Raw genomic sequence first — 25,000 nt, forward strand, 5'->3', positions numbered from 1 at the left:
CCAGTGCCTAGTACAGTGCCTGGCACACAGCTAATGCTCAATAACTGAATGATCACACCAGGTTCAGGGTCACTGGGCAACCCATTTTGGCTCAACCACTTATGATTTTTAATCTCGGTATCTTCATCTGTAAAATGAGCTAGTATATGCTTTCTGGGGTATCCCTGAAGTTTCAGAATGCCATGCTTTCAATAAATTAATTGCCCTAATCAATTCACTTTTTATTCACTGGCTGGGCCTAAAGAGTTTCATCTATTTTCTTTTCAGTTAAAAACTCACAGCAACATAGCTTTCTGATGGAGGAACCATAGACACACATTAAGATTTTGGAGGTGAGTAGAAACCATTAACAACATCACAAGGAAAACGGTGCTTATTAAACATTTCTCGAATGAATGAAGGAGACACTCAAGAAGCTTGGGGTAACAGTTATTCCTTGTGGGAACCCTTGCTGTGAAGTGCAGATAGGTACTCATAATCACAAACAAAGCTCATAAAACCCCAGCATTCATTAGCCAGGAAGTGACAGGCTCTTCCTGGTATACACTGATTATAGTCTGCAAATGATGCTCCTGTCTCACCTGCCAAGTGCTACATCTGTTTTTCTCTCTTCAAAACCTCTCTCTTTCTCTAGTTTATTTTTATATACTTACGGTATGGGGTTAACTAAAAATGTTAAAATGATGATTTACATCACCTATCTGACTGGATGACAAAACTCTTCCAACATATGAGCATGTGACAGTATAAACAAGAAGAAAACGACATGCTTTATAACAATATGATTCTCTCCTTTTTGTGTACTTAGGCACTGCATTATCTGATAAACCGATCTTGCACAATTGATTAACACTATAACTCAACTCTTGCTGAGAAGTAACTTAAGATCCAACTTGTGTGGCTTCTGTTACCCATATAAGAAACCTAGCTAATTTAAAAAATTTAGTTTAGGGGTGCCTGGCTGGCTCAGTCAGTGGAGCATGTGACTCTTGATCTCAGGGTCGTGAGTTCAAGCCCTGCAGTTGGGTGTAGAGATTACTTAAATAAATAATAAAGAAAGATTTAAAAAATGATTAAAAAAATAAAAAAAATTTATTCAAACTCCATGTAAGAAGAGGTGGAAGTTATTAAACCAAGAAGATAATAATGGTACAGAAATGTCTTACTCTTTTCCCCACTTTCTTCTATGCTAATGATGTGATGCACAGAATTTGTATTTAAAGAGGTCAAACCACTTGCTAGCCTCCTAACCCTACCATTAATGTCATCAATTTAGAGGACTTATACCTTGAACCATGGTGTTTCTTGCTCAGGCAAGATTTTCCATCTAGATCTAAAGGCTTCCAACTGCTCTGGAGACACCTCAGAAGAATCTGATAAACTTGGACGTAGTTGGCATTTCTCTGTGGTACTTCAGATCCCACCCCATCCCATTCTGGCTTATACTCTGCTACTATCCTAATGGATTGTATGAGCTATAAGCAGGACTGGCTACAGTGGGGCCCAGTGGGCCTGCTGCAAAATGACAACAGCAGAACCTTTAACCAAAGTCAAAGCTAGAACAAACACAGGGCCCTGGGTATAATACCATGAGGCAGGACCCCCCTCCCATGCCAACCAGCTCAGCTGGTGCTTTGCTGTCTTCGTTCAGGCTTCCCAGTAAAAATTCATGAGAAGAAAGGGTAGGGTGGGGCGGAATTCGAATTTCTAGTCTAATTTCCTCATTTAACAGATGATACAACTAAGGTACAGTGAGGTTTATGACTCATACAAAGTTAGACTAATAATTTCTGGAAAAGCTTGATGGAGAATTCATATATCCTGACTCTTAACCCATTATTTTTTCCACTGTATCATAGTGACTCAATGTGTGAAAGAGAAAGAGAAAGAGAGAACCCCATCTTTTCAGTTTTTCATTATGCCCAACATGATTTGACATGATTTGAATAGGTCCTAGATGCTGACAAGATTGCTGACATTATAAATAGTTCTAAACAACAACATTATAACACCATAAAATTAGTATGGGGAAAGCCACGGTAAATGTTCACTTCAATAGAAATAAAATATGGAATTTAAAACTTTTTTCTCAATTTTTCCTTTCATGTTCCTGCTTTTCATTTTTTTCACTGGGGATCCACATCCGAGTCTATTGGGGTAAAGTGAAAACATAAAAGTTGTTCAAATTCTCTATTCAAGATGCTTATTTATAATTTCTATTTAACATTTAAGGATTGTGTTTTCCTATTTTAGTTATTTCTTATTTTTAATCATGTTTCTAAAGGCACTCAGTAAGGAATAACTTTATGAAACACCTTGCAAAGGTGAATTTTTAGTAACTATTATGGTGATAGTAAATAAAGAATGTCTCAAGTTTAACTTGGAACTAGAGACCAAAAAAAAAAAAAAACCCAAAACCCAAACACCCTTTATTCATGGTTCATTTTGCTTTCCCATTCCACATATTACTTGTTTATCCCCCCACATGTTTAATGATATCCTCCTACATGCGTTCCACTTCTTCAGATTAGATGAAACTGTGTCATCCTGTCATAATACTCCATCCCTCACAGACCTTTCCAGCACAGCTGCTCCTGCTTTCATCTGTCTAAGCTCATGGAGCAAAGAGGATGGGTCTACATACTCCTCAATTCACATGACCATTTCAAACCAATGTTCCTAAATTATTAATTTGCTCATCATTTATTTGTTTACTCATTTATTCATCAATGCAACAAAAAACCCGTTTGTCAGCCATCAAGGTTGTATGAACGCCGTGCGCATTGAGAGGGACTTTGGAGAAAAGCAAACTTAACCTCTACCTTCAAAAACCCTCCGGTTTGTAACTGCAATTTTTTGAAGCCTCAGTCATCCATTTTTGCCATCATGTTTTAGGACACTACTTGCATAGCTCAAGTAAGATGACACTTGTCCCATGGTCGTGTTTACCCAGGGCTGCCAACATTGTCACTCTGGGAAACTTCATGGCTCAACAGATAGTGATGTAGGATCCTGGCTTCCAAAGCTTTGAGTCTCTCTACCTACAGGGATGGCCACACTTTGGTAATGGGCTAAACTCGGGACGATTCCAGCACTGCAAACCAGAACATGAAACTTCCACTGTCTGTTTCAACCTTCTGCTCTTTCCCACCATTCCGTTCTTTGTTCCCTGATGCAGGTACTTCACTGTGATAACGGGGCCCTGACAAGTCTTCCCATCCATTTCACCCAGTCTGCTTTTACTTGCCTCAGTTCACCTCAGAGCTTGAACTCTTTCCCTCCCTGTCCCTTATTCTTGTGTCATTCTTGCCTTGCCAAACAAAAATCCAGCCCAGTTTCTCTGCTCCTAGAGGATAAAAATGTCTAAAGAAATGTAAATAATTGTAACAGACTTGTTGCAGTCTATGTTATCCAAATAGGATCTTCTTTTGTGATGGTAATTGAATCGCCATATATTGTCCACAGCAATTACTCTAGATTTCCATTCTTCAAGATTCCAACCCTACTCCCTTCCCTCACTGTCAACTGGTCATCTATTTTCCTACTTACTTCAGAGAGTGCAACCCACATGACATGAATCCCCTGAACTACCTTAAATTCAGCCAAAATCTCTATAATCATCTTCCTTTTTCTTTTGACCTTCTTGCTAACGAAGATGTGCCTCTGCCCACAGCCCAGGCTACTCGCTAGGGCTACTTCCTCACAACTACTGATAACTTACTCCATCTTCCAGTCTCCTTTCCATTTTCAGCTTTCTCTATGCCTCATTTTTGCACAGAGCCATACTTAACAAGCCTTCTTCCTGAAGAAAACCTTCTCTGAATTTTGCAGTCTCTTAAGGCACTTCTCTACCCTCCTGTCTCCAATATTTGATCCCAAGCTGTCAAAAACCCTCTGCAATATCGAAGACCTTTCACTTGAACCCACATAGCTTGTTGTATTTCAAATAAAACATCTTCATCCACATATTGTTATAAGGTTAATGATGATGATGATGATGGCTAGCAACAACTGTTTATTATGTCTAACATTGTGCTAAACATTTTACACACATTTCTTATTCATCTACCACTGTTTTATTTACCCAATTGAAGGAAAGTCCTTAATGACGTGACCGTTCACTGTATTTTTCAAATATAAAATGCCTTAAACTTAGTAGGGTCACCCTAAGTGACTATTGATCTGGATAGCTTATTAGGCTATTGATGATTTTTTGGTAAAGTTTGCCTTCATGTCATTATGATTTTTTTTTTTGAAGATTTTATTATTAAGTAGTTTCCACACCCAAGGTGGGGCTCAAACATACAACCCTGAGATCAAGAGTTGCATGCTCTACTGACTGAGCCTGCCAGGCGCTCCGGGATTTTGCATTTTTTAAGAACAAGAACTAGATCTTCTATTTTCTTCAAGTTTCTTTCTCAGTCATCAGTTTAAATTCTGCACAACAACAAACACCCTGACAGAAAAAGAATAAATGTAGGTATCTTAGTAAGTGATGAACATTTTATTATTTGTTTATTTGATTGTCATTCAGGACAAAAAGAAAAACAACATATGATTCCTGATGCTAGTCAGTGATCAAGGAAAAGTCTTTGACAGGTTTCATCATTATACACAAACATTGTAAATACCACCACATCCTCTCCTACATTTAAAAAAAGGATGCTAGGTAAAGATGAAATGAAATAGAAAACTAAGCAATAAGCAATTCCTTATCTTTTTTTTTTTTAAGATTTTATTTATTTATTTGACAGAGAGAGACAGGCAGCGAGAGAGGGAACACAAGCAGGGGGAGTGGGAGAGGGAGAAGCAGGCTCCCAGCGGAGGAGCCTGATGTGGGGCTCGATCCCAGAACGCTGGGATCACGCCCTGAGCTGAAGGCAGATGCTTAACGGCTGCGCCACCCAGGCACCCCTCCATCTTCATCTTTTAACCTCAAACGCATTGTTGGAGCAGTGAAAAGGCATTTGTCCTACAGCTTGTCTGCTTGGTTTTCTAAGACGTCAAAGGAATTTAATTGGTAGAGGCTTTCAAAATTGACTGGTTAAGTCCTTCCATTACAAATTTTGTTGAATATTGCATTTTTGTTTTCTAGAGAAGAAGCTAATGAGGAACCAGTGTAAAGGGAGAAAAACAGTTCAGAACCCATTTATTTCTTTATGCATAAAATTGGTTTAAAACTTACCTGTAAATACAAACAAACAGGCAAAATAAGCAAATTGAAGTGAGCATTTAGTGTATGTTAGGCATTGCAGTAGGTACTTTAAAAATCATATACCATTGGGGCGCCTGGGTGGCTCAGTCGGTTAGGCATTCACGTCTTGATTTCAGCTCAGGTCATGATCTCAGGGTCATAAGATCGAGCCACGTATGGGATTCCATGCTGAGCATGGAGCCTGTTTAAGATTCTCTCGCTCCAAATAAGCCAATCAGAGAAAGACAATTGTCATACGATCTCACTCATACGTGGAATTTAAGAAACAAAATAGAAGATCATAGAGGAAGAGAGGAAAAAACAAAACAAGACGAAATCAGAGAGGGAGAGAAACCATAAGAGACTCTTAATCATAGGATACAAACTGAGGGTTGCTGGTGGGGAGGGGTGTGGGAGGGTGGAGTAACTGGGTGATGGACATTAAGGAGAGCATGTGATGTAATGAGCACTGGGTGTTATGTAAGACTGATGAATCACTGACCTCTACTTCTGAAACTAATAGTACACTATATGTTAATTAATTGAATTTAAATTTTTTTTAAAAAAGATTTTCTCACTCCCTCTCCCTCTGCCTCTTCCCCACCCCCACTCCCACTCTCACTCTCTCTCTCAAAATAATAATAATAATAATAATAAAGCATTTAATCCCTACAATGAGACCTTGTCCATAAGGAATCATTATTTCCACTTTATTGATGTAGAGATGAATTCTTCTATACTCCAGTTCATGAACTAGTAACTGGTAAAGACAAAGTTCAAACGTTGTTTTTCTGACTCTAGACTAATCTGGCGCATCCCAAACCAACATTGGCCTTTCATGTGTAAAAGCACTCATATATTATTCTTAAAAGATTGGAAATATGTTTAATGACTATAGTTACAGTCAATATACTTAGTTCTTGGACAATAATTTTATTCTGTTCTCTAAGATTAAGAACTGAGACCTAAATTGCCCTTACCCTGTTTCTAGATGTAAGGTTGTAAGGTGCTTTTCTTTTCCCAGCGAAGGAAGGAGAGATGCAGGTGGTTATTAATAGCCCTTTATAACTAGAGTACTAGATTGTCTGTATAAATATAACTTACACACATTCAAAGAGGAAAACATCAGGGGCCTATTTGGGTCCTGATATGCACATGGAACTGCATTAATACTAATGATCACCAAGTACCTAAGATAGATCCGTGTTCCTACTAGCATGCAGGCTTTATAAGGCTCCTAAGTTTTTCCATTTCTCTGAGCTTCTTAGAAAATAGTTTCTTTTTCACACTTCTAAGAATTCTACATAGTAATTTTATTCTGAATTTGAATCTGATTAAAATATGGAAGGTGTAAGTTTCTTTATAAAAGGACATTCTTTGCCTTATGTGTTAAAGCATACAATTTCTTTCATTTTTAAAACATTAAAACCAGTGTAGAAATATTAAATGCAAAATAGAGAGTTGTTAATATAAATCAGGGCTTGCGATACTTCATGTTTTTATAAATCAACTTTGCTGTGCTGCTAATCTGAAACTTTGTTGCAAAAAAAATAGTGATACGCTGTACTGCTGTTCTTTGCCTTGAACGAGTTGATTTCAGGGACTTACATCCTGGTTTCACTCTCTGAAGATACTGGAATGTTTTCCTTTTTTTGTGGCTTCCTTTCTCAGACACTATTTCTTCTTCACCAAATGTTCATTCATTCATTCATTCATTCATTCATTCTACCAGTCAACCTGTACTATGTGAGTTCACTGCTGTACTGGGCACTTTGAGGCAAAGAAGGAATAATCCTTTTCTTAAAGCAAGTATTTTGGGGGCCCTTACGAAGGCTAATATATATATTCCTTATTTAATTACCTCAACAATCCTATGAGGTAGATAGCAATGTAATCTACTCCCATTTTACAGCTTTTGTCTTCACAAAATTAACTAGGTAAAATAGGTGCAAATGTTATAAAGAAGAACAATTTGACACGCTAAAATTAGTAGTGTCCACCTGAGGGCTGTGGAATTTAAGAGAAGGAAGAGATTGACGTGGTTTGGGGTGTTTGGGGATGACCACATTAAGGAAATGGAATGTGAACTGGCCCTGAGGAACAGAAGGGTGAGTAGAATTTGGATAACAGGACGAAAGGGAGTGAGAGATTAGGGTCTCAAGGAACTACATAGGCAGAGATTCAGAGGTTGGTGTAAATGTGATTCTTTTTTGATATTACCAAGGGATTTGGTCCGATGAGAATGGAACACTGTTGGTATGAAATGGATGACACTTACTGGTCTGAAGAATGTGGATTTTGCCTATGGGTACTAAGGGGCAATGAAGGATTCTAAGAAGGGTATTTGAACAATTGAGAAAAGGGTTATAGGATGAATGTGGACTGACCAAATAGAGGAGAACATGAAGTCTGGACATTAGTCAAATATAACTGAATTTTTCTCATTTGGGAGATTAGAGTAATGAGAGATGAAATTGTCTGGTTGGTTATCTCACACTGGGTATCAAAAAATGTCAACCTGGAAACATGAAAGGGAAGTCCAAGTCTTGTTTGTCTCTCATTCACTCCCTCAATTTCTTTAAAAACTCTTTATGACCTAGACCATTCTAGGATCTATTGTGATAAAGCGACCAAAAACCCATACCATATCTGTCCTAAGTAGCTTACAATCTAGTGAGGAGAAACACACTTGCAGGCAACTGAGTATAATATGAGAGAAAAATCATAAATCTACAAGAAGACCCTCAAAGGAATGAGTAGTTAATCCTGAGTGGGAGACTGTAAGATGACTTCCTGTTGGAGAAGGCTTTTAAGAATGTGTATGATGCTGTCAGACTAAAAAGAATGAGTGGCTTTCTAGGTTGATGGAAAATCATAAGCAAAGGCAAAGGAGTATAAATGGTAATCAGTCTTTCAGAATTGAGGTATATACTAGGAAGTGGTAGCAAAGGCAAGATGGTGTTAGATCATGAGGATGACAACTCAACTCAAAAGCCAACTCATCCAGAAAGCAGTGGAGACCCATAAGAAGTTGAGTATGAAGTGGTGTGGGAGTTGAGTTAAAATTATCCATCTGCCCTCAAGTGCTAGGAAAACAACTTCTAACCAACTTTGTTAGCGTGAAGAGTGAATTAAAGAAATTAGGGATTGAAGTGGAATCAGTTAACAAGGTATCATAATAGCTCAGATGAAAGATGAGGATTTAAATCAGGATAGTGAAAAAAATGATGGGGAGAAATAAAAGTGATATATGCTGTTTGTGATAGCAGAATTGATAGTAGTTGATGACTAATTAGATAAAGTATGTAAGAGTCAAAGATGATTCCATAGTTTCCATCAGGACAGCTTCTCAGAGTGGTCAAAAACCTTCTGAGGTGAAAGGCTATGTCAGGTGATTTAGATTTTATTTCCAAATCTGCCACCAGTTAGCTATGCAACATTTTTTTACTACTGTATCCTCAACTATCAAAATACAATTAAGAAATTGTTCTGTTTTATAACTTTCAGTTTTAGGATTCTGTGATTCAATTCAACTAAACTCTTCCCATTGCTTCTTGCAGCTTTAAACTCAGCAGAATATACTAGGAAGAAGATACTTTTAGATTCTAAAAGACTATTCTATCCATCTAGATGGATTTAATTAATTTTTGCTATTTAATAGATGTGTAGAGCTGAGAAGGAAATTCAGAGGTCTTTCCCTTACTTTCAGTTAGGAATAAAATCTGTGTGTTGAATATTCAGAGAGAAGTATTAGAGGCATTGTCTTTGTCTTTCCTTTACAACTTATTCTTATTAATAACAACACTTTTTATCAGAAAATTTGCTTAACCTGTTTAGAATTTATCTATTTCTTTTTTTTTATTAAAGATTTTATTTTTATTTATTTGACAGAGATAGAGACAGCCAGCGAGAGAGGGAACACAAGCAGGGGGAGTGGGAGGAAGAAGCAGGCTCACAGCAGAGAAGCCTGACGTGGGGCTCGAATCCCACAACGCCGGGATCACGCCCTGAGCCGAAGGCAGACGCTTAACCGCTGTGCCACCCAGGCGCCCCTAGAATTTATCTATTTCAATGTCTATCTGTTCTGCTTTGATTAGAAAAGAAAAATGGTATCTGATATTAAATTAATTCCATATTTATTCATTAAAAATATATTGACAGCCTATTAATTTTAGCTAAATATAGAGAACTCCTAAATATAGGGAACAAATTGATGGTTACTGGAGAGGCCGTGGGTGGAGGGGATCGGTGAAATAGGTGATGGGGATTAAGAGTGTACTTATTTAATGAGCACTGAGTAATGTACAGAATTGTTGAATCACTATATTGTACACCTAAAACTAATATAACCTTGTACATTGAAAAATAAATACAATAAATTTTTAAAAATTAAAAAATAAGATTGAAAGATAAAGTTAAAAAATTAAGGTGATCTTATAGGCAATACGGTAGGCTAAGAAACAATCCGTGCTGTCAGAGTTCGCAGTCGAATTTAGAAAAGACACCACATTAACAGCACACTACAGAATTTATGGCAAAGTTAAGTGTTTTGTTCAATAATCATTCACTGGAAGAAGATATCATTGTAAGTTGGGATGGCTAAAGAAGGTCAGCCAGTAGCTGGATCTCGTAGGACTTGGGTGGAGACAAAGAGGTGGTCCATTAATAAGCAATTTCAGCCAGAAAAGATGTCTTATTTCAATTCCCCATGTATTAGCAACTGAAAAGATTCTGGGGATAAGAAGCAGCAACTTGGGGTTGTAAAGAAATATGTATTTATTCTCTAAAAGGGCAGACTTAAAAACTGAGGGTCACCAGTAAATTCCTAATTACTAAGTCCAATATATTTGTTCAGCATTCTTTCAATTGTAGTTATCTGAACCTTTGATTGAATTGACCAGTCTCTACTTTTCGAAACTCTCTTTCTTTGCCTTCTGGTTGTTTCACTTTTTTTCCCTCTCTATCTTAGTCTTTTTTCTTTCAATGAATTTGATTTTACTCCCCACCCACCAGAAGCCCTGGCCTCAGCTTTTTACTTGTTTCAACATACACACTCTCAATGGTTAATGTCATGGTCCCATGATGTTAAATACTATCAGAACATATTTGCATCACTCTCAAATCTATGTCTTCAGCCCTGACTTCCTGTGTTTCAATTCCTCATTTCCAATGGACATTCTCATATTCATATTCATATATAACTTTTATATGAAAATATTTATGTGTAAAGACTAGCTCAAGGTCTTCTCAAAATTGGATCCTCCTTCTTTTTATCTAGAAATAGCAAGTACTGCCATGTTCTAAACATGTAGATGTGTAATCTTAAAGCCATTTTGATTCCATCACCCAGAGATTCGACCGATTGTTAAGAAATCATGTTGCTAATTTCACCACTGTCACCACCCTAGGACAAGCTTTTTATCACTTCACACCTGAGTAACTACAATGACTTCCAGTTGGTCTCTCAAAGTCTGGTTTTCCCCCACAGAAATCACGATAGTATAACATGACACAAACTCTTTGGTCTGTGCTTCACATCCTTCATCAGTCGGCTTCAACTTAAATGTCCAGCTTCACTTCCCATGAATTGACTCCTAGGACCCTCTGATTCAAGTGAATCCTTTACTCACTATCCTCTGAATTGATTTCACAATTTCCTTCATTGGCTCACACATTCTTCTGCTAGAAAGCCCTTCCTCACTTCTCTATGACCACTGAAAATATACTTAGTTTACATTTTACCTCTGTCATGGAGCTTTTTCTGAATACTCACCCCATAAGTTCTCTCCCACTTCTGTAATTTGAAGTGATTATAGTTCCTACCATTAGTTGTGCATTTACCACATAGTTTTCTTCTTGTTCTTTGTTTTTTCTTGTGTGTTAGTATCATCTTCTAAATTAAATAATAGCCATGTCTTAAACTTCCTGGCCCATCTTCCACCACAAGTACACCAACAGTGTATATAGAACCTTCTCAATGAATACCTATTCATTTATTTATTGACTGAATACACATGAACAACAATAGTAAGTAGTAGCAGAAAAAGAGATCTTAAAGCCAGGTGAAAGCACATTCAGAATTGATTTTTAAATCTTTTGAACAGGAATAGTTTTTATTAATCTCATTTTAGGCTTCAAGCATATAAAACAGCTAGTAGATTGTCACTTTGTAGGATGAATTTACTTTTGTGACATCTTACATGCCTATAAAGTTAATAAGAATTAGGATTTACTTATGTTTGAAGTTGAAATTTACCATTCATCTTAAAAAAAAATGAAGCCATTTTTGATCCCATGAGTTGGGACATTATAGAAAGTATCTAATTTATGCTATCTCTTCATTGTTATCTTTTTATATGCAATTATTTTGTCTTGTTTCTATATTATATGCTGATGGTACCCCTACAACACAGACTATTAAACCTGGAAATATTCTTAAGAAGCAATTAGTGTGATCTATTTATTTTTCAGGTGGGGAAACTGAGTTCCAAAGATTGTAACTGACATGCCCAAGGTCGCGATCTAGTTATTGCCAAAGCTATATCTGAACACTAGGACTGATAATCTTTCCTAAGTCTATACTTTTTCCCTAATCCTATATTCCACACTTTCATTTTTATACCTTAAGTTGACATACTCAAATGAAAGAAAAATTACAACAGTTGTTCATTATTTCTCTTATTTTACACCCAAGACAGTGAATTAGTGCCTTGTAAGTTATTAATAAGAACATTCTAAATAGAAGTACAGCATGAGCAGTTTATCATGATGTGTATCAACACAAGGGAGATATGACTATCATCTGAATTATTCACATTTCTAAAATTTCGTAAAACTGCAACTTTTTCTCATTGGTGAGTTGAGTGGATAGAGCCATGTGATTTTTTGTTTTGTTTTGTTTTGGAAGATAACCTTATGCCTGGCACTAGGTTAATATTTGTAATGGCCGTATGAAGGATTGTTTATAACACCAAAAATAATTAGCCTTATTCAGGAAAAGAGAGATAAACATAGTGAGTCAATGTACATTTGCACTGGTGACATGAGAATGTGAGGGAAGACACCGTTCAGTTTTGGGGGAGGAACATGGAATGTCCCAACTGTCCTGAAATCCCATTCCACAGCAGTAGCAGAGTAGAAGAAAACACAGCTTACCACTTTCCTACAGTAATTTTTTTAGCTTCATGAAAAAGAAGTGAAATTGTCAATTCCCTCTAAAATTTCTGCCTGGAAAACATTATTTAGAGGAGGTAGAGGGTACCAAGAATTAAAAGTGAAGAAAGAATACAAAGGAACTCAGATGATCAATTTTTGTGAGGAATGTTCATGGAAATTTGGTTTGTCTTCCTGAAAAACCATCTACAATCTAAATTACAGCATACCATTTGAATTCTCAATGACTACTATCAAGTAGTAGCCAGAAGAGGCATATTACATTCTAATTTTGAGATTTATTTATGCAGTCTTTTAAAATAAAAATTACTACCAGAAATTTGCTCAACTCATGCGTTGAAAAAAATGTATGTATCCAGTTCAGTTTTCTCAACTTTCACAGGCAAATCAGGGGTTTAAGAATGAAAGATTTATTTGCTGAAAAAAAAAGAACAAGAAATAAAAAATAAAACAAAGTAAAATAAAGTAAAATAAAATAAAGAGAACGCCGATCTGAGACAAAAACAGGAGACTTGTAATGTCTGACTTCATCGTTAAGTCATGGAACTACGAATGGATGGGCAGTGTTTCTCTTCCCGACTCACTAAGTCCACACGACACGGGACAAGTACGATCTTGACGTGGTAACCACAACTTACCTGTACCATTGTTAACTGTGGTCTGGATCGTGGCTTCCGGCCCCATAGTGTCATAGTCTTCCTTCATTTCTTCTGTGGGGGAAAATTATCTTTAGCATTTGAACACTGTAGAAAGGCTTACTATACTAAGCATGCCAACCACAGGAACAAGGAAGATTCTTTTAAAGGAAACAGAGAAAAGGCTTGTTGTAAACCTCTAAACAATAGCTTTGTTCAGCAATTGAATGAATCCAACAGTGCTAGCTGCACAAGAACTTATTTACTTTAAGCATTACTGCAAGCTGTGAAAAACAGAGGTGCCCGTTCGGGACAAACGAAGGGCTTTTCTTCTGGTGGCAGTTCTAGTGACAAACAGGGGGAAAGATACTATTTTTTCAATACGAGTCAAAAGCAACTAAGTATTTGTACTTAGGCAGAGGCATGCTAGCTGCCGTGCTCTGGTAACTGGCTGATTAGTGGCCAGTGAGAATTTCATGCTTTTTCCCCCTTGGAGTAGCTACGATGGGGCTGATCTCTGCAGGCGTATTTTTTGAAAAACCCAATTCTACATATCAAAACTTGAAATTCCCAGTCTATAAAATAAGCATCCCAGAGGCATTTGAAAACACCTGTTTCACTGTTTTATAGAAACTTCTAAAACATCCCTTCCCTAGGCCTTTCCCTACCACTCCATAAATATCTTTCTTCTTTATCATTTATGCTCCAGCATATAACTGTAGCCATTTCCTGAAGAAAAATATGTAGATGTAACAAGAGCTCAGGATGGTGATGAGGGTGAAAATAGGTAACAGTGAGGCTGAAGATTCATAGGCGATAAAAGGTTGTTTTCCAGAATTGCCATATTTTAAATTAGGGAGAGTTTGAAAAACAGGAGAGCTCTTGAATTTTCTGCCTCCCAAATTACAGAGTATGTGAGAGGGCAGAGAAGGACAGCTGACAGTTAAAAATGCTCCGAGTAAGTAAATTAAACACGGACTTTAAAAAATTGTGTTTTTACAATAACAACACTAATGAGAACCAACCGTGAACCAGGATAAATATCTCTCTGATCATCGTTTTACTTAAAACAAGAGAAACTTTATAAATAGGACTCTGTAAATTCCCAAATTTATCCTGACCATTCTTTGCTTATCACATTCTAGTCATAATTATCTGGTAGAAAAACAGGTTCTAGCAAATGGTACAGCAAATTTAAAATATATTATTTACAAGTAGTATCCTGCAGCCTATCTGTTTATGTTATCAGAACTAAAAAAGCCTCGGCCTTTTAAGGTAAAATACACAGATATAAATAGATGCTAATTTAATGCTACTACCCATAACAGTCAGATGATTTGAATGGTATTTGTTTAAACTGTACAACCACTTTAAATTTGTTTCTGGCCTTGGACTTCTCTCTTATTTAAGGAATATTTTCACAGGGACATTTTGCATAAAACATTTAGAAGTTCAATATATAGCAATATTGTATTGTCAATTGTAATAATCGATCGGTTGAAAGGCTCCCTCATCTCATATTTTTATTGGTCTCTGGAAGGAATTAAATTAAGGTATTTCTGAGAAGTTCAGTACTGGCTATAAATATAGCTTTTGTGTCTTTCTTCCTCGCTCATCTCATGTGATTTCTGGTAGCCAAGAGTCAGAAGAATCATAAGTTTTCCATCTGAGAGATCAAGTCACTGAGGGGAAAACAGTTAACAGCATTTTTTTTTTTTTGCATAATAGTGGTAATGTTCAAGATTTCTGCTGTACTTCCTTCCTCATTGTCATTTTCTTATGAAAAAGTAAAGAGAAGTTACAGTAGGTGGTTGCTTCCCAAATTATTAAATGCTGGGTATACAGATGTGTACTTGGCGCGCTGTGTGCATTGCATTCTGGAGTAATGCCTCAGCTATAACCCTCTTTTACCAAAGATTATGCAACTGAGATGGTGTCACTTTTACCTAGAATGTACTTTGCTTCAATTTACTGAGCACCAACCCTTACTTTTTTGAATTTTAGGTTCAATTTATTAAAATGAAACAGTAATCTTTTTCAGGTTGGTATGTGATATACTATGTATATGCTTATCTCAGGAAGTTTCCTGCAAATCCATATGCAGAAGGCCATAATAATCCATAGGTTGAGAATATCTCCTCTGAATTAAAGGCAATCCCGGCTGTCGTTCTGCCTCTCGCCTAACCTTAAACATTTTCCGAGACACCTCTGACTCAGCATACTGTGTCTAAAACCACATAGTATATTTGTTTTTAAAACACTTGTAAAAGTTTGCATTTTCCAGTCACCCTTGGGATGAAGGTTTGTAAAAATAAAAAGCACTTTCTTCCTTCAGATGAAGAATCCTTGAATAAGCAGAAAGAGGCCAAGATGCAGGTGATTTATTTAAGTCTGTGTCAATGATAATGATGTCATGGTTTCCAGCACACTGTGTCCACCCCATTGTGGGACGAAAGAATGTCAAGGACAATTCTAAACACAAAACTTTGATTGTGCTGGAACCGGAAAGGCACAGTAAGAGCTCCACTGCGCTCTTCAGTCGAAAACCTGCATCCTGCAGACAAACTACAGAAAGCCTGCGAGAAAGAGCAAAGGAGAGGGGGCTTATCTCAGAGTCAAGCTATGTGCTGAGGTATGATGGTAGACAGCCAGGCACCAGGGATAAAACACTACTAAATAAAACAGCACCAGAATTAGAATTATTGTCTATATTGTGTGTTTTGAACAATAAATAAGAAAAATATTTTATCAGAAGAAAAATGTGTTATCTAAGAGTCAGGATAAACAATGAGTAGCTTTTTAAGACCAATTTCTTTCATTAGACATCAAGGCACCACATCAGAGCACTTTTGGAACAATAAAAAAAAAGAACAATAAATCATTACTAATCATTAGAACTAGACAGGTAATAGCCGGGTAACTTTCTTGGTCCAAATAGCCAAATGAGATTAGGGATTTACATTTTATTTAATTATTGTGACTCCAGAATGCTAGTTTATTTACCATAAAGGTAAGAGCAAAGAACAGCCTGTTCATTTGTCTCACAGGCACCATTAACTACAGGTGATAACAGGGTCTGCAATGCACTCATATGGATTATTGTATATTAAAACATTTAGAATTATGATCCATGACCAGCACAAAAAGCTGCCATGATCACAAACTCCTATGGCTTGACATTACTGTTTTGGCTGTTTTTCAATTATTGATCTTAATTTTTTAAAATTAAACTTTTTTTTTTTAGAAGTTTGGAGCCGTACATTTGTTATATCGTTATTAATTATTCCTTTAAGGGTGGAAATTCTAGTAATTGGTCCTTACCCTTGATTTCTAGATATTAAAATTTAAAGCATCAGAACATTCATTCTTATAGCCCTGCATATCTAGTTCATTAACAAATATGAATAGCTAACACCAGCTCATTTAAATAGTATGTCTTACATGAGTTCTCGCCACACTCTGTTTCTGTCACACTGCTCCCAAGAATCATTGGCTCTTATTATACATGTAAATGGCTATCATAAAAATAAAAATTTCATTTAAGATTGTTAATGACTTCTGCAGCAGTCAGACTTCCTTTAATGATCATCCTCTGCCCCTAATTAAACGTATTTATCTTTCAAGCATCTTTGGCTGAGTTCTCCCTCATAGTTGAAAATCTAAAACCTTAAGTCTTAATGGATATAACGATAAATGTTTATGTGTGGGATTGCTGAGATCCGAGAAACCTTCACCGAAAGCAAAATTGGAAACAGAAAGAATACAAAACTTGGCACAGTAATTTAGGAAAACGAAAAACAAATACACTACACTCAAACTGCCATCGGTCTTTTTTTTTCTTTTTTCTTTTTTCCACATTTAATTTTCTTGAGGAGTGGAAGTGCTTTTATTATCCTCCTTCCAGTATACCGAACAATTACCCTGCCTAGGTTCGAGGCTTTATAGTCTGCGACATCACAATGGCATATAGGTAGACTCCTGCGCTTACTTACTTCCCTTCCCACCCACTTCACCTGTTTATAAAAAAGGTATTGTTATCTATAACGTTAGAGAAAAAAAACAAAGTGGGATAAATCATGACAGCTCTCATTGGGTCTTGGCGACAGAGATTTAAGGAGACACTATGGTTTGAATTGGAAGAGTCATTACAAAATTTTTTTTGCAAGCCACCTCACCAAGTAGAGGAGCAGAGGGAGTTTATGGGAATAAGATTAATTCTCTTTGATTCTGTTAATCATTTCATACCTTAGTGATGTTCCATCCTAAGCGAATTTTAGACCAAGACATTTCCACATGCTGAGTGGCATCTGAAGTTTTGGTTTGAACATAATTTACCTTATTTTTATGATAGTTGGCCTTGGATTGGTTTCATTTCCCCAGAGATTCCCACCAAACAGCAGGAAACATTATCAAGTACTTAACTGTTAAGTCATAAGAAAGCTACCTGACCAGGTGAAAGTGTGAAATCACATTCACACTTAACAAAGGGGAATGATTAGATGGTTGAATTACAATAGAAGGTGTCAGACAGACATGAAACTACATTAAATTGACAGTTACTTGCTCTGTATTGTTATATAACTTCCACAGGAAACTTTCAAATAGATGTCAGTTGTGAGTTTTTACGTCTGCTTCCATTTTCTGTCCTGAAAGCCTAGAGCTTGATCACGTCATACAAACTGCATATTGTAAACGGGGTACAGAGACTTCCTGTTGTGTGTTTTTAAAATGTAGTTCGTGTGCAGCTTGCACCCAAACTGAAACATCATCTCTCCCTACGATGTTAGGGCTATAATGCAATAACACTACCATCACTTCATAATCTGTCACCAGCTCTGGTATCTCTATTCTGTAAAGAAATACTTTAATTATTCGGTCGTGGACGTTCCATGAGGTAGTCAAGATTAGTTTAAGATGGCACAGGATGGGGCCAAGTAGTTGTAGACGCTTACCTGGACCATCTACAGAGGCTTGCAGAATGTCGTTGTTGTGCCAAGTATGTTCCACTCCACCCTCCCTTAGGTCATCTTCCTCTTCTTCTCTTGGCAACAGAGCTTGGCTCACGTGTGGGGAGGACTCATGGTTGGGCACGCTGGCTGGACTCCTCTCCTGGTCCAGAGGGTTAGCAATCCCGTCCTCCTCGGCAATCTGAAGCTTGTCCTCCTCGTCTGTTTCCGAACCCGTGTCCACTACATTGTCATAGTTCACCACTGCAGAGAAAGCACAGAACGCACACTCTCTAAACACTTCGTTGAAAAATATCAGTCACCCCTAATTGTTTAGTTAAATGGAAAATAATTAATATTTTCATAACTTAATTACTCAGCCATGTCAGGAAAATATAATTAATATCTTTCATGTTTTAGCATTTTTATTCTTATTCAATTATCGCTGTGTACTCTTTCTGATTTTAGTTGTTTTTTTTTTTTTGCTAAAAAGATGGGAAATTTCAAAAAGCAACGGTAGCACATATCCTCAACAATACATCTATATTGCATATGCAAAGAGACACATGGCAATATGTACTTTCGATACTCCACACGAACTTATTAAATAGATCTGCAATTGACAATTTTATTAGCTTAGTGACACGCAGTGTGTGCTATAAAATGTTGTACTATAAATACGACATGACTTCAGCTATATTAGCTGTGGTTTTATTCCTAGAAGCCCATAGACACACACACACACACAAAATGTCCATCTATTTAGTCAATACACAAACACATACACAAACCTGCTCAATCTGAAATGTTCCCTGTTGCTTCTATGTCAACCGTCATGTGCTAAGGCCATTTATATCCCAATCTTTTAAGCAGAAAATGAGGAAAAGCCATATCTTCTGGGCCATTAATACTACTATTGAGATGTCTTCATCGTGCCATAATTACAGAAGATTTCAAAGTGACACAGGCAAGACCAACACAAATGTTAAAATAACTCACAAGAACCGGCGGGCTGCTTTTGCAGCCCTCAGTCCCAGCAATGCTCAGTAGCTTTTCTTAAAATAGACAGCCTGTAAATAAGGTCTGTGAACTCAATTGAAGGTGGCTGTTTCTGAATTAGTCAGCCCTCACAGGCTCTCGGCCTACATGCTAGTACATAAATTGTCCACTTTACCACCAGACAAGAAAGATTAGAGTAATAAACACGGGGCATTAGCTCAGCTAGAGAAACACACCAGCCGTTACGCACACACAGGATTGCCAAGAACTGTTAACCCAACTCTCCAGAAACACACACAAAAAAACAAGTTAGAACCATGACATCATGGGAACAAGAGGGAAAGAGAGAAAGGGGGGAAAAAAAGCCCATGGAAAAAAAAAAGCGCAAACAATTTTCAGGTTCATTTTGATTTCTCTGCGCCTAATAAAGCAATCCTCCGCTAAGTTATCAACTGAGCTATCTCAAGTGGCTCTTGCCAGCTATCGGATTATACAAAAGTGGCAGAAAAAGAGGAAAAAAATGAAAAGGATTGTGTGTCAGGTTCATAATGCTTTTGGAGAATTCTGGAAACATGTCTAGTTACAAATTTTAGTCAGTCATATCTGTTTGCTTTGACAGGTTCCCAGGGAGTAAAAAAGGAACAAAAAGAGAGAGATTTTTTTTGTCATGTGAGGCTGGGGACAAAAAGATTACACCGTGCATATCTGCTCATAATATGATCTTTGTATAATCCGCGGGTCTGCACTTGCCTTCGGAACAACTGCACAACAGGTGCAAATTAAAATGAAAACGGCAGCGGAGCCGGGCAAACAGAATCTGCTGACCTGGTTTGAATACCAATTGACGGGGGAAACAAAACCTTTTCAAGAGGTGTGACCACAAGGGCTTAGGCAAGTTCAGGCTGGGTAATGCCCTCAGATCTACAAAAAGAGAGATATTCTAACATCTCTGCTCTAGCTGTGTGGTCCAGATATACCTTAGTACAATCAATAATGTGCTTCTTTTTTTTCCCCCTGATGACTGAGATTTAACCATTTCTTAGCAACAAGCAGAAGATTCTTTACNNNNGGGGGTGGGGGGGGCGGTGAGAGGGGTGGGGGGGGGCGCTACAACAAAAGCTCCTAAGGCCTGGGAAGCTTTCAACCCACCTCCTAAAAACTGATCTCTGGGCACAGGAGGAATAAAGAAAGGTCCAGAAGGAGTGAATAAAATTATCTAAGGCTGGACAGGCATTAAAAGGCCTTTATCCTGGAAAAAAACCATGCCTTTTAAGGTCTTTTTCTGCATGGACCACAATATCCCGTGTGACACGTGAGTGTTCCTGCAGCAATACAATTGAAATATTTTCTTGTGGAAAAAAAAAAGAGAGAGAGAGAGAGAGAGAGATAAATGATTTATGAACAGCCCTTGAGGAGTCCCAAATATCAGAACAATCTAAACAAGCAATGAAGTCATGTCTCACCATATAGGGTCAGGAGTACAGCATCCATCACCTTCACAGGCCAACAATACTTCACAACCTTTAGGGTGCTCGCTCACAAATAGTAGTAAATACTTTTAAACTAAATAAATAACTGCTGTCAAGTTCACTTACAGAAGCAGTATGCCATCTTTTCCAGAGCTGTTTTAACTAGGATTTCCATTCCCATTGCCATTGTGTTGGTATCCCACCCCCACACCCTTTTTTAAAAAATCCAGGTAAAACAGTTCATAACAAAGTTAGTTTTTATATCTGAATTCAGAGTAGATCCTTTCATCCTGTTCTTTTCGGCTGACCTTCTGACAATCAGAATTAAATCCCTTAATATGGACATCGCACTTCCCGCTCCTCACCTAGTCCTCCCCATTTCTAAATCCCTCAGGATTTTCCTTTAAATTTTTCTCTCAAGTCTGCTCGGTGGGTTTGCCTCATGTAATTATTAGAGACATTTTCACTGCAAAATATTCTTACTATAGAATGGCCAATAGAGAATGGGTCTCCCCCATTTACATGGTGAAATAAAATCAGCTCATTTTCCCGTTTGTTCTCGTTTTCATCCTTTGCCCACCATCATCACCACTGGCATTAAGAGATCTTAATAACATAGCTTTGTCTCTGCAAAGAAGAGATTCGATTTTGTACAATAACTAATGTATACTGGTTTTAAATGAGGGTCATTGGGCAGAATATATTAGTCTAGTGTCTATTTTTGAACTTATACAATACATATTTTCTGTTCAGCATTCAAAAGCATTGAACCGCCTACATAACGTAGCAAAATTCTCTTCTGTCCTTACTTTAGGTCAAATAAGCCACCCTTTGCATGGGTCTCAGCAAAATTTTGTACATGTATTGGAGCTACATGGCTGGCAGAAAAACAGACAGTTACTTCAAAACCACAAAGAAGTGGGAGCCCAAAGAATTCCTTTCTGCAATTCAATAAACAAGAGGAAAGATGTACTGTTTGCTGGCTCAAAATAGACACTAATTTTACATCTGTCTCTGAGGCACAGCAAAAAGCCAACTAAAGAGCAGTAATAAATGTCCAAAAACAGCATCAGTATCCAAAACTCTCCCAGTAATCTTCAGAGGAATTAATTACAATTCTGTGTAACAGTTGCATTGGCAAAATGCACCCATAATTATATACAGGTACTGTACTGTATTACAGGGAAATTTGCCATGTGATACCATGTTTACATGATAATTGATGGATAAGATAAAACTATTTGCATATGAAGTGCATATGAATTATTGGCATGGCTCACCATTTTATGTGGAATCATATTAAAGTTTCATTTTCTCTAAAACTGTATGTGTAATATGGGGTTACCAAAGGGTATAAAGCTGATACTTAAATTTGCTTTATAGCAAATGGGCCTGGAAAGATATATCTGAATATGCATTACTAAAAACCTATATTTAAAAGGCTTCATAGTTTATCTATAATAAGCATTATTTTCACTTCAGCAGACTGCATTATATTAAATCCTCTCTATTCTTCCTTCTAAGTAAACAATACTCCAAATTGTATCACTATACCAATTAATTTTACAATCATATGCAAAACAAATGATGATTTCTCTTTATTGTCTATTGGTATAACTTTTTTTTTCCAGATTTTTCTATTCTGGTGACATGTAACAGAATAGTAGCAAAACGTGACATTTTTATAATGTCCATACCTGCCGGAAATTTTCAGCATTTGCAAAAATGGCCTATCATAGCATTTAAACATTGCTGATAATTAGCTTGACATTTGAAATACCAGAACTGTTGTTTTGAAGATGCCCTATACGATGTTACCTAACTAACCCCTTTTCATACTTATATGCTTTCTCTACATTATTCTGTCAGTTGGAGTACAAACAAGATACCAGTTGCTAATGTATTAACATGAAAAAGAACTGACGTTAAGGGGAAATACTTCATCTTCACCAGAAGCAGAAGTTTGTTGTTGTTGTTTTGATGTAAAGGAAAATTACATATGCGGATTATAGACAGTTGTTAATAAGGCAGTCAATAATGATTTTCTATAACTCCATTCAGCTTAGTATGCCAATAAATCTTTCCATGCAATTGTCAACCATTAATTAAATACCTACAATGTGATAAGTGCAGAGGATACATGGATGAACTATTCTCACCTCAGGAAGCTTACTATCTATTTGGAGAAATGGAATCATAAAGTCGTAGTGCTAAAAGGACACTTGAAGTCAACCCTCTACATGTGACAAAGGAGGTGAGGTCCAGTGACTTGTCTAAGGCCCTGCAGCCAGATGGTGGCAAAGCCAGGGCTAGAAAGCACGTCTTCAAGCATACAACAGCCACACAAAAATACACATAGTATTACAAATTCCCAATGAAGAATGCAATCTAAATGTAAACTCTACATGATCAGAGTAAGGAAATGAAAATCCCTGGGACTTTTGGGGATTTTCACGATGCAAAATAGAGACTGTTGCTTACTTTTGAATTGTTTTGATGATTGTTACTTTCATGGATCCCCTTAATTTGAGTTATAGAAGCTTACCAATTTGATCAATTACCAGAAGCTAACGATACACCCATGTTTCCCACAATAGTTTGGAAACAATAGAAATAAAGAGACAGTTCCCAGAATTATGCGCTTGAAGACCTGTCTTCTCATCCCAGTCCCAATGTGTAACCAGCTGTGTGGCCTTGGCCTATCATCTGAGGAAACTTAGAACAAATGGGCAAAAATAATGATAATAGGTTCCCTGTCTATGAGGTTGCCACAGGAGCCTACAAACATGTATGTGTGATGGCAACTTTGTGAAGAATGAAACACTGATATCCACTGAAATAATAATTAAGATGGGACTATAGGGGTGCCTGGGTGGCTCAGTCAATTAAGTGTCCCACTTGTGGTTTTGGCTCAGGACATGCTCTCCTCTCGGGGCCATGAGATCAAGCCTTGCGTCAGGCTCTGTGATCAGTGGGGAATGTGGTTCTGTCCCTCTCCCTCTGCCCCTCCCCCAGCTCATGTGTGCTCGCTCTCTCTCTCTCTTAAATAAATGGACAAATCTACTAAAAAATATATAAAAAATAGGCCTGCCTGGGTGGCTCAGTGGGTTAAGCATCTGAGTCTTGGTTTTGGCTCAGGTCATGATCTCAGAGACATGGGATGGAGCCCCGAGTTGGGCTCTGCACTTAGCATGGAGTCTGCTTGAGATTCTCTCTCTCCCTCTGCCCATCCCCCGATCACATACACTCTCTCTCTCAAATAAATAAATAAACAAATAAATCTTTTAAAAATTAACGAATAAAATAAATAAAGATGGGACCATGACTCCAGTGTCTTCTTTTGTCTGCTACTGCAACGTGTGGTAGGTATGGATGAAAAGAGAAGTTTTGAGTACATGCCGGTCACAGTTTTGGTGTTGGCCCTTCATTTGAAAATTGATTTGCAAAAGTGTCCTCAAGTAGTAGCACCATGGTGGGAAACAGTATGCTTAATCCTGCAGCAAATACTTGATGCGGACATGTAGCCTTATTTTAAAAACGTCTCTTTTGATTATAGGACTTAAAGTTTAAAAGAAGCTTAGGAATTTTATGAGTCATTTGGTTTCCTGAATCTCTTAGATGCTTGGAGATCATTTATATTTGAGCCCATGGATTAATGGCCTAGTTGCTTTCTTAAAATGTCCTTACATGTGTTAAGTGTTCATGGACATCCTAGGACTCTTCACCTGAACCCTAGCCCTTTCTTCTTCCCAAAGTTCGATTTCCAGGTACAATGCTACTAAAGACAGGATGCAGCAATTCTTCCAGAATTTTTATCCAGTGACTTGTTTTTCCAGGTAAGGTTTATCATCAACACCCCTTCTTGATCACAGTTAACTCGTTACCTCTGCACTTGGGTGGATAAAGTTCACAGGACTAAATTCAAGGGTCAATTTCTCATTTGATGATGGGGGCGGGGTCTCGTGACAGATACAATGAAACAAAGCAAGTTCAAACAGCAATTTTCCTCTGAATTTGACTATGTGTCACTGAAATGCATGAGCCTTAATTTCCCAATTTAAAAATGGGAATAACTTTATCACTTGCAGAGGCAAGATTAATTAATGCTAGAAAGAAGGGATCATGCTAGTTTGAAATATCCCCATGGAACGTGCTCTCCAGCACAAAACACTGTTATAAAAGAACAGCTATGAACATACCATAGTCAGCCTTTATACAAACTAGCTTGGTCACTTTAATTTTTTATCCCAGGAACATTCAAAGGCATTAAACCCGCATTATAAATTAATGAGTTGTAAAATGTCAGCTGATAAAACAAAAGCACTTTTGAATGTAGGGATAAAAATGTTTCCATTTCAGATTAGCTATGTAAAAAATATGCATATTAAGTGAAATGAGAGAAGAATTTCTGCAATCCCATGGTTCCAATGTGGAGGGGCTAGTTCTGACACTCTTTCAACTTCCTATTATGGGAACATCTTGGGAAGATGGCAGCCACTCATCCCCTCTAGAAATGCTAGCAGCTTCCCTATACCTGGAGGGGCTTTCCAGTAGCAGTGTGGTAGTGATTTAAAAAAAGGTTAA

At 37.4% G+C, this 25,000-nt stretch overlaps 1 protein-coding gene across 1 annotated transcript in view; it reads right to left on the reverse strand.

The window, feature by feature from the left end:
• Positions 1–25,000, reverse strand: part of ZEB2 (zinc finger E-box binding homeobox 2) — a 135,699-nt gene that overhangs the window by 24,576 nt on the left and 86,123 nt on the right. The window contains exons 2-3 of the mRNA XM_034654529.1: positions 17,955–18,212; positions 13,006–13,077 (exon numbers count right to left, since the gene is read on the reverse strand). Of these exons, the coding sequence (XP_034510420.1) occupies positions 13,006–13,077; positions 17,955–18,212 (330 nt within the window). The remainder of the gene's footprint in view (positions 1–13,005; positions 13,078–17,954; positions 18,213–25,000) is intronic.

This window comes from Ailuropoda melanoleuca, chromosome 2 (assembly GCF_002007445.2).
Source record: "Ailuropoda melanoleuca isolate Jingjing chromosome 2, ASM200744v2, whole genome shotgun sequence".
Taxonomy (NCBI): domain Eukaryota; kingdom Metazoa; phylum Chordata; class Mammalia; order Carnivora; family Ursidae; genus Ailuropoda; species Ailuropoda melanoleuca.